The 13,527-nt window shown below is 36.7% G+C and overlaps 1 protein-coding gene across 1 annotated transcript; it reads left to right on the top strand.

Moving 5' to 3' along the window:
* The first annotated feature begins 3,023 nt into the window (after positions 1-3,023).
* On the top strand, positions 3,024-10,728 carry LOC142540997 (protein NUCLEAR FUSION DEFECTIVE 4). Its single transcript, XM_075647519.1, has 3 exons — positions 3,024-3,462; positions 4,366-5,255; positions 10,049-10,728. Exons 1-3 carry the CDS (start codon positions 3,139-3,141, stop codon positions 10,512-10,514), a joined length of 1,680 nt encoding a protein of 559 aa, XP_075503634.1. The 5' UTR covers positions 3,024-3,138; the 3' UTR covers positions 10,515-10,728.
* The last annotated feature ends 2,799 nt before the right edge of the window (positions 10,729-13,527 follow it).

The raw sequence follows: 13,527 nt of genomic DNA, 5'->3' as shown, positions 1-13,527 counted from the left end.
GATTGGATTCTGGGGTTTGTGAACACAATGCTATGTTTGGTATTATATGACCCTTAAAACATAGACATTTGTGGCCCCGACGATTGATATGAGATTTGGGATTTGATGGTGCTTCGTCGACGCTATCATACGAGTATCCCTTATTGAGGCCGGTGTGCCAGCTCGAGCATTGATTTGATAGCGATTCGTTTGATTCTGACATGTGCTCAGTGGATGGGCATTTGACCTGATACCTCCACGACATACATGCATTGCATACCATATATCATTGTTTAGATACTTGTGGTATATATGATGGTTGTTCCATACGGAGCTTTGCTCACCCCCAAGGGGGGCTGTTGTTGTCTTTGTGTGTGGACAATGGCAGGTACTCCAGGATATCAGGAGACCGGAGAGGGTACTTCTGGAGGGAGTCACAGTTTGAGTTGAGGTTTATATTTTGTTCCCAGTATATATGTATATGTGTCTATATACCGGGGCATGTCCCGGGGATATGAGTTGTTTGTATATGATTGGTTTTGATTACGTGTGGGCATGTTTATGATGTGAGACTAAATACTATTTTTAGTATTTAAATTATAGAAGAAATATTTTGGGCTCATTGTAAAGAAATTTTAAACTCGTTTTCCGCTGTAATTATTTAACCATAATCAAAGTGTATTGTAATAACGATTAGGAGCTAAGAGCCCCACACACCCACTTCAGCAGGACTTATCTATTGCCTACTGAAACTCTTAGCAACTCGATACAATTGTTCAATATAGCAATGTTCTGGAAAAGACTCTTTTCCAGTTTACAAACTTTTCTACAACAATATTATAAAGTTTTGCTTGAAGAGATGAAGAAACAGCAATACAAAATGATCTCCAAAGATCAGACGTAAAATATGATGCGTGTACCGCTTTTCTGCAAGTTTGAGCTTTTGAAGATAATGAAAATTTCGCGGTTGCTCAATGTATCGTTGGATGGATAAGAATGATCAGCGTTGTTATCTAAATGGTTTTGATCCATATATATAGGTAACTTGAGTCCAACGTCTATAATCAGAGATTGTCTCCTGTCCTCTGATACAATCAGCTTTATTACCGAAATAGGTTCCTGTATAAGAGCTACAGAACAATCAGTCCTGTTTTATACTAAAATCGGTAAAGCGTATTAAATGACTTAGTATAGCATTTAATGGTGCAATAAATGCTTGGTACTAGATAAGATAACGATAACAATTAAGATTGAAACAATCGAGTAGAAAGCCGTTAAGTGCTGATCCAGTAGAGCTAAGTTCTGCTAAGCCGTTGAGTATTAACTAAAATACTGCTTTTGATAGAGCAACTCAAAAGCTACTGTTTTGCATAATCTTCTGGTTGATATTATTTCTACTGGTTTTAATACTTATCACCACAATAAAGTTAAGTCTAACAATATATATGTGTGTGTATCGTTTAACGCGAAGATAAAATGACAAATTGAAATATAAAGATAACGCGCGAGAAGATGCAAAGACATAAATCTCATCCGTCATGCAGGCATTATACATCTTAACCGTCGAAACGTATATGCCGTGTGTCTAAAATAACATACAAATATTATATATGACATATACTATATATATATATATATATTTAAAGTATTTCGATATAAATAATGTTTAATAGTAAATAGCAAAAAACATAACATTATACTTCGATGTGGCATTACAAAATCAAAATATGAATTTTGTTAATGAAAAATAATGTTTATTTAAAAATCAAGCAAATACATTGTAATAAAAAAATATTTTAGATAAATTTAAAACTATATCATGATCGGGTTGAATTCAATTTTAGATAGTAAAATTTAAAACTTAAAACTCTAAATTATAAATTTTAAAAACGACAAGGAATTTACATTTTTCAGTAAAAAAATATCTAAATGATCCTCATAAATATAACAATCGTCCACAAAAAAGAAACATTGTTTTTTTTTTTTTTTCAAATTTTGTAATTTTTTGTGACAAAATTGAGAATTTTAAAATCGGACATTTTAAAATTAAAAATGATAATCACTTTATATTCATCATAAAAAAGTAATTGCATTAAATGGTAGAATAAATATATTTGCTTTTAACTTCAAATTTATTAGTTTTTATGTTTACTTATTTCACTTTTGTTTTGAATATAAAAATTAAATTCCTTGTACTTTTTTTATATGTTCGTGAACTTTTTATTAAATAGGACATTGATATATGCCAAATTTTAATGAAATTTAAAAATACATATTTAACCCATATAACAAAATGATTTATTTAAATTTGAAAAATTATGTGTGTTTAAAGTCATTTTTTATAAAGGGGTAAAATATGTATTTTAGTTAAATTTTATAAAGAAAAACTTAATGAATAACATGTATCTATGGATCATCAATAAGAGTAGGTCTTTTGTGAGACGATATCACAAATCTTTATCTATGAGACGGATCAACCTTATCGATATTTACAATAAAAAGTAATACTCTTAGTATAAAAAGTAATAATTTTTTATGGATGATCCAAATAAGACATACGTCTCACAAGATACGATATGTGAGAACGTCTCACACAAGTTTCTGCCCATCAATAATATATCAATATGATATTTAAGTAAAATTTCATGTATTTTCGAGTTTTTATTTTTGTTTTACCATTTAAAATTTTATTAATATGCGTAAATGTTAATGATTAAAGAAGGGTTGGAAAAAAATCAATTTTATAGAATAACCGATTAGAAGAAAGAACAAATAAAAAAATAAGTATATAACAAAAAGGAGAAAATAAGAACAAACAAATCTTCCCTTCATGCGTGGAAAAAGAAAAAAGAACAACTAATAAGGAAGATGGTAGATTTCTTGTAAGAAGTAATCGGATCTATTTTTAAAATAAAAATAATATTTTAATTTAAAATATAATATAGTTTTATGAGTTTTAAAAAATTGACTGGTAGCAGATAAAAACAGATAATAAATAAAAAGGGACACATGTCAATTAATAGACTCTCCTCAACTCAAACACTCACCGTCACGCTTTTCAAAGTTTGCGTTCGTCCACTTTTTCCGCCGAACTTTTGAAACGTCGGTCCAAGATTCTACAAAATCTTTTCCATCTCCCAAAAAATCTGAAAAAAAATAATGGTAGGGTTGAAGCAAGGCACAAGACCACCATGGGTTGGTTTGGGTGCCGCGGTTTGGGTCCAAATAGCCGCGGGAAATGCATACACTTTTCCTTTGTACTCTCCTTCACTGAAATCGGTTCTGGGTTTCAATCAGCACCAGCTAACCATCCTTGGGGTGGCCAATGATATTGGGGAAAATGTGGGGATTCTTGCAGGAATGGTTTGCAATAAGTTGCCTCCTTGGGCTGTTCTTCTTGTCGGTGTCTTCGCTGCTTTCTTGGGTTATGGTGTTCTTTGGCTTGCTGTAAGTCAGACTGTTCAGTCGGTGCCTTATTGGGTGGTAAGTTCGTTGGCTCTTGTCTCTGTGATTGGATCTTTTTGAAGTTTTAGTTTTCAAGAGTTACTGGGATTTGTAATTTGGCATGATTTGTGTGCTTGTGTTCGATTGGTGGTTGTTGCTTGGTAACTTTAACTTGTTTAATTTTCATCTCAAAACTTGGATCTTTATAAAGTTTCGGCTTTAAGGTTACTGAGAGTATTTCTGAACATGATTTGTGTGCTTTTGTTCGATTGGCTCTCTTGGCTGGGAACTGTTGAAATATGGATTTTTATTTTTTGCGTGATTTTAAATGTGTGCTTATGTGTCGGTAATTTTTAAAGACTTTCGAATGATTTAACCTTCGGCGTTTATTCATTTACACTTGAAATTTCAAAATTATGTGCTTTGAGGGGCTGTATGTCTTCCCCACGTCAGCCCTACTCAGACAAGTATGTCTAAGATAGAGTGAATTCATGTTTTGTGAAGGCTAAAAATAGATCTACTTGTCAGAAAAAGGCTTGCTAAATCCAACCATAGTAGTAGTTGGAGAAATTCTTGGAAGCAAAACTAGTAAATGATATGTAGCACTTGAACCGAAGATCTCTGTATCCCTAGACTAAGACAACCCCTCCCTCCTCTCCTCTTGCTGGAAGGAACCATGTTTGGCAATGAGAGTCCCTGCAAAGAAAAGTTTAATAAGCATAGTTCAATCACAATATATGATCTCTACTTATCCCTTTGGCTGAATAAAGGTGAAAACAAACACGTCATCCATAAATCAATAGTTGTCCCGGGTTGGTCAACTTGGTTACCTATTATAAGTGATTTTTTTCTCCAAAATATGTTCAAAAATTTTGATACTTTGTTCTTCAATCGGTCATTTCATTCATTTCATGGATCCTGACCATTTTATAACCATAATAGTTGTGGTTGGCCCTATGCATTGGAGCCAACAGTAGCGCATGGCTGGCCACACCTGTTCTTGTTACCAACATGAGGAACTTTCCTCTCAGTAGGGGTACCGTTGCGGGTGTACTCAAAGGCTATGGTGGTTTAAGTGCTGCAGTTTTCACAGAGGTGTACACTATGGTCCTTAATGGGTCAGATTCAAATTTGCTGCTACTCTTAACACTAGGCATCCCCACTACAGGTTTGGCAATGATGTACTTTATTCGCCCTTGTACTCCAGCTTCTGGAGAAGACTCGTATGAGCATGCCCATTTTCTTTTCACCCAAGGAGCTAGTATCTCACTTGCCATTTATCTTCTCACGACGACAATTTTAAAAAACCTCTTGTTCCTTGGAAACGTCATCTCCTATATAATTCTGGCTATAATGATTATACTATTGATGGCTCCTTTGGCGATTCCTCTAAAAATGACCCTGTTTCCTGCAAATAATAAGAAACCTCCCCAGCCAGCGGATATAGTCTCTGGAGATACTGATTTAAATCCGGCGGATCCTTTGTTGACCCCATCATCGTCGGCAACGTATCTTGGAAGTTTTTACGAGTCTGAAGATGTTTCAGAAATAGATTTACTTCTTGCTGTGGGTGAGGGAGCAGTAAAGAAGAAAAGAAGACCGAGAAGAGGAGAAGACTTCAAATTTCGTGAAGCTGTGGTAAAGGCAGACTTCTGGCTTCTATGGTTTGTTTACTTTGTTGGAGTTGGTTCGGGAGTAACGGTCCTTAATAATTTGGCACAAATTGGGGTTTCGCTTGGTGTCAGTGATGCAACTATGTTGTTAAGTTTGTTCAGCTTTTGTAATTTTTTGGGCCGCCTAGGGGCTGGAGCTGTTTCTGAACACTTTGTGAGGTAATAGAATTGCTGTCTTTTGTTTGTTGTTTTTATTGATCTGTGAAATTGCTAGAAATCTAGTAAAATGTATCTTATTGATGCATCTTTTGATTTTCTTCCCACAAGTGCATATATTGAGAGCTTTGAACTTGTTAGGTAAATAATCATCTTGGATTCTGAAAATGTGGGGAAGACATGTAGAAAATCCCCCTCCCATTATGGTTATTGATTCTTGAATATTGCTTTTCCCAGTGTTTGTTTGGTTTATATATTTAAAAATAAGTCACGTTTTGTTAGAACATTTCATGTTCGCAATCTTAATTTTGATGTTAACAAAACTTGTTATTTTGTTTATAATGATTTACCTAAGTGCGCAGAAAAGCTGAAACTGATTAGACTTCGAGCTGATCAGTTACCAAGTTAAAACTAAAGCTATCGAGATGTAAACTGAAAGCGCCAACTGATTATCCAAACTGAACCAGTCCAACTGAAATATCAAGAACAGTTCAACTGATTGTTCACTTGATAGGTGGTTCAGCGCAGACCTTCAGAGGCCCGGTCAGCTGATGAAGAGTTCAACTGATGAAGAGCCCAACTGATCAGTTCAACTGAATCAGAGAAATCAGTTCAGCTGACAAGCCAACTGATTTCACCAAACCAGTTCAACTGACAAGTTCAGAGCATCAGTTATGAATGAATCAGTTTGCAGAACGCGACAAGCTTATCTAATGGAATCCAGCTGTGCGTACTAGGAAAAGCATATGTACTATCAATAGTACAATAATAGACGTTGCAGCAGAGGTTAAAGACGAAGTTTTCTTGAATGCATGTCAGAAAAGTTGAGACACAGGTTTCAATGAACAGATTCAGCCGCAATGAACATATTTGATGAGTCTTGATGTACGGTCACCTTGCTGCTATAAATACAGACCAAGACCATTAGCAAAAAGAGCGTGAAAAAAAAATGAAGAAAAAGCACGCTCAATTTCTATCAGCTTACAAGAAGCAATCAGCCCAGAGAGAATACTTCAGCGTGTTATCAGCTTAGATTAGAAGCATATTTCCCTCAGTGTGTGAGGACACTTTCGTGTTGTATTCAGAGATCAGTTCTCACACACATACACCACCACTCACATATATACAGAAAGTTGGGCGGATAGAATAGCTGAGTGGGTCTTACACAAAGGCAATAAACTTGTGTATGTAGTATTTGATACACAGACGTTAAAAAAGTGTTGGATGAAAGGTGATGCCTTCAGTCTAGGCTAGGAGTTCAGATTAGGCAGTAGTGTCAGTCCTAAGCTGAGTGAGTTTGTACAAAGTGTTGTATAAATCAAAGTCTTCTAGTGGATCCTACCCGAGGAGGTAAAAGGGGTGACGTATGAGCAGTTGAAGTTTCCGAACATCCATAAAGATATCTTGTGTATAACTGTTTAACTATCGTTTTCAAACTGATTTGATCAGTTCGAGCTGTTATCAGTTCAATTCTCACCATAACTGAATTGATACATGCAATAACTGGTCCTTCGCTTTTCAAGAATTCAGTTTACACAAGTTAAAAGGCCTTCAAATTTAACAGCTTTCTTAATGAATGATTACTTTGAGCATTTTCCGCTTGGTATAAAACCAAACTCGATTTAGTTCATCATTGTTTACATTCTTAGAACACGAGCTATTGCATTTCATGGAGAATATCGTGTTTGAAGTACCTTCGCAGGTGTTAAGACCGATCCATCAATTGGTATCAAAGCTAGCTGTTCTAAGAAAGACATTTGAAAATTGTTTAAAAATTATTTTACTTAGAAATACTTTTTAATGCTATTTAAAAGTACTTTATATTATTTTCAAAACTATTTTAAAATGCTTATTTATCACTCATTGCGAAGAGTAGAGAGGGTTGGTTCTGCAACTAACGTTGTAGCCACTTTTCTCGACTCCAAGCTTTGGGGCTTTAATCAGCTTGTAGTTTTTTTGAGTCCAAACTGACGGCAGAATAGCTAAGCTGATTAGTGGACAAGATTTCAGCTGTCAGCCTACCAGTTTAGCTGATCAACAGAAGAAACCCAGCTATGTTGAGATGTTGGATGATTAAAGTGAAGCTTAATCATCAGCAGTATACCGCCGCTTCGTTGTCATATCAGATCAAAATAGATGATCAATGCGGTTCAGCATTAGTTGAGTCCAGTTTGAGTTAACTCGACCAGTTAGCCAGCAAAGAGATCAAGTTCAAGGTAAATTAGCTGCTCTTCTGGCAAAGAGACTCAAGATCGTTGCAGCATTTCAAGCGGTCAAGATAACCATTTGTTGGTATATCTAGTTCTGTCATGCATAAGCTGACTGATATTTGATGTTTAAAATATGCTATTGTAGTAGCAATTTTCTTTACAACTGATGATGTACTTAAATGTATAAAACAAAGGGAAGTTTATTTGATTAAATAAACATCATGTTTATCCAGTTAAGTTTCTATTTGACTGAACTGATATCTCCAGATTTCTTGCCTAAACTGCTTAAATGATTAAAAGCTGCTAATATATTTTAAGCTTATATGATTATATTTTTAAAAGAAATTTTTAATTCAGTTCTTGAGAGGGAGCTTTCTTATCCCTCGAACTGAAAGTTTTTAAAACTCAATTTTTTATTATTCAGCTGTTGAGGGGGAGTTTTCTTTTAAAAGATCCCTTGAGCTGAAAACTGTTTTTAAACTAGTTTTTATTTTAGTTTTTAAATGTTTTTGATTCCCACAAAGGGGGAGAATCAGTTTTAAGTTTTAAATTTTAAAATTTTAAATCGCTTTATGTGTCGAAGTTTTGTGATCATAAAAAAAGGGGAGATTGTTGGAACATTTCATGTTCGCAATCTTAATTTTGATGTTAACAAAACTTGTTATTTTGTTTCTAATGATTTACCAAAGTGCGCAGAAAAGCTGAAACTGATCAGGCTTCGAGCTGATCAGTTACCAAGTCAAAACTAAAGCTATTAAGATGTAAACTGAAAGCGCCAACTGATTATCCGAACTGAACCAGTCCAACTGAAATATTAAGAACAGTTCAACTGATTGTTCAGTTGATAGGTGGTTCAGCAGAAGACCTTCAGAAGCCCGGACAGCTGATGAAGAGTTCAACTGATGAAGAGCCCAACTGACCAGTTCAACTGAATCAGAGAAATCAGTTCAGCTGACAAGGTAACTGATTTCACCAAACAAGTTTAACTGAGCAGTTCAGAGCATCAGTTAGAAATCAATCAGTTTGCAGAACGCGATAAATTTATCTGATGGAATCCAGCTGTGCGTACTAGGAAAAGCATATGTACTATCAATAGTATAATAATGGACGTTGCAGCAGAGGTTAAAGACGAAGTTTTCTTGAATGCATGTCAGAAAAGTTGAGACACAGGTTTCAATGAACAGATTCAGCCGCAATGAACATATTTGATGAGTCTTGATGTACGGTCACCTTGCTGCTATAAATACAGACCAAGACCATTAGCAAAAAGAGCGTGAAAAAAAAATGAAGAAAAAGCACGCTCAATTTCTATCAGCTTACAAGAAGCAATCAGCCCAGAGAGAATACTTCAGCGTGTTATCAGCTTAGATTAGAAGCATATTTCCCTCAGTGTGTGAGGACACTTTCGTGTTGTATTCAGAGATCAGTTCTCACACACATACACCACCACTCACATATATACAGAAAGTTGGGCGGATAGAATAGCTGAGTGGGTCTTACACAAAGGCAATAAACTTGTGTATGTAGTATTTGATACACAGACGTTAAAAAAGTGTTGGATGAAAGGTGATGCCTTCAGTCTAGGCTAGGAGTTCAGATTAGGCAGTAGTGTCAGTCCTAAGCTGAGTGAGTTTGTACAAAGTGTTGTATAAATCAAAGTCTTCTAGTGGATCCTACCCGAGGAGGTAAAAGGGGGGTGACGTATGAGCAGTTGAAGTCTCCGAACATCCATAAACATATCTTGTGTATTTAACTGTTTAACTATCGTTTTCAAACTGATTTGATCAGTTCGAGCTGTTATCAGTTCAATTCTCACCATAACTAAATCGATACATGCAAGAACTGGTTCTTCGCTTTTCAGTTATTCAGTTTACACAAGTTAAAAGACTTTCAAATTTAACAGCTTTCTTAACGAAAGATTATTTCGAGTATTTTTCGCTTGGTATAAAACCAAATTCGATTTATTTAATCGGTGTTTACATTCTTAGAACACGAGTTATTGCAGTTCATGGAGAATATTGTGTTTGAAGTACCTTCGCAGGTGTTATGACCGATCCATCACATTTCCTATTGTTGGGATTATAATATGTGATCCGGGAGATAAATAAAAATTCGACATAAATATGAAAGGGGTTGTAACTGAGATAAAAAAAATGATGATGAAAAACAAAAATAAGATTGTTGGCCCTTTGAACACTTTGCCATGCATGCAGGCCTTGTGGGCAAACCAAGTAGTTGCTTTGTGTTGTCTCTTCCTTTCATACTCCTGCGTTGTCTTTTCAAGAAAATAAGTTAAACGGTGAAGAAAGTTTGTGCTGTGATCTCCTCTTTGTCGAACAAGTTCACCATTTCAAAGATTATGATGCAAATCCAAATTGTGTCAAATTTCTAATTTTCTATATAGTGGTATGAGAGCCAGCACCATCCTAATTTATTCTAATTTAAATGCATGCAATTCTAGTCTAGACGTGTACTTGACAACATTTTCCACTTAATTTTTGTAATATACGGCGTCATATTTTCGTGTCATTCTTTACTCTCTGTATCAATCTTTCTAAGGCTTTTTCATTTTGACAACAATTGTAGGTCAAAGACCATTCCTCGGACATTTTGGATGACAATAACGCAGTTTATCATGATCTTAACATTTCTCCTATATGCCTCAGCTCTGAATGGCACCCTGTATTCTGGAACAGCATTGCTTGGAATTTGCTTCGGCGTCCAGTTCGGCGTAATGATTCCAACTGCTTCCGAACTCTTTGGCTTGAGACATTTCGGCATCATTTTCAACTTCATGCAGCTGGGAAATCCTGCTGGCGCATATCTATTCTCAGGTCTTCTTGCTGGCCATATATATGATGCCGAAGCTGCAAAGCAGCAAAGTTCTTCTTGCATAGGCCCACATTGCTTTAGGATCACGTTTCTAGTTTTAGCCGGGCTTTGTGGGTTGGGAACAATATTGAGCATAATACTTACCTTAAGGATAAGACCAGTTTACCAAATGCTTTATGCTGGAGGTTCCTTTCGTCTGCCACAAAGTTCTGGTCACTGATTAAAGAAATCTATTTTGGCACACCAGAAAATCTCACTCTCAGATTCTGTGTTTTAACCCCATCTCAAATCATGCGTATGTTCGGAAAATGGAGGGGTTTTCTGTCATGTTAATCTTCTTTGATGCCATGTCATATGTGGCTTTTTATGTTGCGAGTAATCGACTTGAGCATCTATAACCTGTGTATCTAATCTAATAGAATAAATTTCTGTAATTAAGATGTCCGGATGTTTGGAAGCTCATGCTACGTCATATTTTACTTGAAGATATCAATCACCACAAGTATCACACCTCGTGTTAACTTCAGATTCATTTTACCAAAAATAAAAATAAAAAATAGTGGTAAGAATCTTGTTCTGTTTTGTTTATGTGCTTTTGCACTTTCTTTTGTGCATGCGCCTGAAAAGATGGCACTCGGTGTGTTGCTATTTTGCTGTGTTCTTGATACTTTTCGAGGAACACAACTCAGTAGCACAACACAGGGTGATTTGGCAAATATTGCTCAACGTTTTCGATTTTATTGTAATGTGGATTGAGTCTTCAATCATTTAGGCTTCAAGTTCTGAATCATTGAATTCAACTTGATTTCTTCAGTATTACTACTGTCTTGACCGATTCTATTCCGGGGTCTAGCCAGCTTAACACTGGCCTTTGATTCCACTAATCTCGAGCTCTCAATCGAGCCAAAACATTGAGGGTCGTTTCACCCTTGGAACACCATTAGTAGGCATCAATAACTTATGACCAAACTCCTCTCCTGAACTAGCCATCATTCATATTCACCAGTCTGCCTCCTCTCCCAAGAATCGTTCTTCTCTGCACATCTACCTCTTCAGAACGATTGGAGTAATTAATTTTCATGACCAACTTTACAAGAATATGTATGCTTAGCAAGAGAAGTCACCTCTCTGACCAAATTTTAGTTCACTTCGTTTCACCCTCTGCTTGATTTTGGGAAAAAAAAAGAAATAATCAAAACAAGAACCCACTTAACCTAATTAACTGGTGTTTTTAAAACAATCGATTTATCGAAATAACCAATTTAATTGTGTGCCGTCTACTAATTTAAAATACTGTTAATTTTTTTTTTACAATTAAAATACTGCAGTTTAAAGTTGCCGACACGGCCATAATATGTGTACGTAAAAAATAACTCAAGTAAACATTGTGATGATCATCTCCATAAAAAAATCAACGTATCAAAATGTTCATGTCCACTCAAACTCATAAAAACGTGATGTGCGAAAAAGTGTGGTCCTCGGATCGTGTGCGCACATCCAGCCCTGCCTACTCAGAATTCGGCACCTCCTGTCCCCTCATCGACATGCTCACCTACATCATTCACACCTATTGAGTCTAAAGAATCAGCACACCTGTACCGTGATAACAAATACATATACATAAAATGCAGCGGTGAAAAAAATCCTATTCAACATACATTTCATGATCATGAAAAATCGTATGAATAATCGTAATCTGTCAAAACATAATAATAATCATAGCACATCATCATATCAATATATATGTGTTCTTTTTCTTAATTTGAATTCCGTTCGTCAGCTGTGACTTTCGTATTACCCGGCGGCGAGGACATCAGCGACAGCATTACCCGTGCACTGAGTTCTGACCTTACATGTCATCGTGTCATCGTATTAGTCACAACCAACTCTCATCCTTCAAAAACGTGTCATCATATTCATCATTTAATAAAAACATGCATATGCATAATTTTTTCTTAAAACCAAGCATGCACCGTATTTTTCATAATTACATAAAAATCATATACATGATGCATAAACATGTAAAAAAATGATAAATTTGTGCTCATGACGCTGCCAGGACTAAAAACTCACCTCAGGTGCAAAATGACCATTTTGCCACTGGAAACTCAAAATGAACGTTTTATCCCTGGACTTCTAAATTTCGACTCGAAGCTTAACAAACTCCTCAAAACATCCTAAAACATTGTTACAAGAATTTCTTATACGTAAACTCGAGCCCATTTCAACACTTAACCGATCCGTTTTAAAACTTGGACCGGGGTCCCGGTTTTAACCCGAATCGACTCAAAATTTAACCAACCTTTCCCAATCTTTTTGTAACTCCCCAGATTCGACGACTGTCCTCACTGTACCAAGACGAGTCTTTTCAGCGTGCTTATGTCCTCACTCACACGCACCTTGGGAAACTTCCCAGAAGGTCACCCATCCCAAAATTGTCCCAAGTCAAGCACGCTTAACTTTGGAGTTTTTATGTGATGAGCTACCGAAAAGAAGATGCACCTTCGTGATACGAGTAGTACAAATCAAATCTTTTAAGCCCTCTTCAACTGTACAGTCCATTACATTGAACAGTCTCGGAATCCCTCTCATTCCGGTGTGGAATCGGTTCATTCATGTTCCCTCCACCTAGAAGCCTGCCAGGAGCCGCTCATTGTCCATGCAACTGATGGCACCGGCGATCACCCCCCGCCCTCTTCGGCCCCGGGCCTCACATGCCCACCAGCTTCCGCTTGGTTCGTCCCTGAACCACACCGTACTAAGAGAGGTCGGCTCTGATACCACTTGTAACTCCCCAGATTCGACGACTGTCCTCACTGTACCAAGACGAGTCTTTTCAGCGTGCTTATGTCCTCACTCACACGCACCCTGGGAAACTTTCCAGGAGGTCACCCATCCCAAAATTGCCCCAAGTCAAGCACGCTTAACTTTGGAGTTCTTATGTGGTGAGCTACCGAAAAGAAGATGCACCTTCGTGATATGAGTAGTACAAATCAAATCTTTTAAGCCATATTCAAATGTACAGTCCATTACATTGAACAGTCTCGGAATCCCTCTCGTTTCGGTGTGGAATCGGTTCATTCATGTTCCCTCCACCTAGAAGCCTGCCAGGAGCCGCTCATTGTCCGTGCAACTGATGGCACCGGCGATCACCCCCCGCCCTCTTCGGCCCCGGGCCTCACACTTTTACCAAACATAAAACACATCCTAACTGTCCCTAAACCTCACGTATC

Source organism: Primulina tabacum, chromosome 3, assembly GCF_025594145.1.
Source record: "Primulina tabacum isolate GXHZ01 chromosome 3, ASM2559414v2, whole genome shotgun sequence".
Lineage (NCBI taxonomy): Eukaryota > Viridiplantae > Streptophyta > Magnoliopsida > Lamiales > Gesneriaceae > Primulina > Primulina tabacum.
The sequence above is the reverse complement of the archived record's forward strand: the minus strand, read 5'-3'. Positions and strand labels throughout refer to the sequence as shown.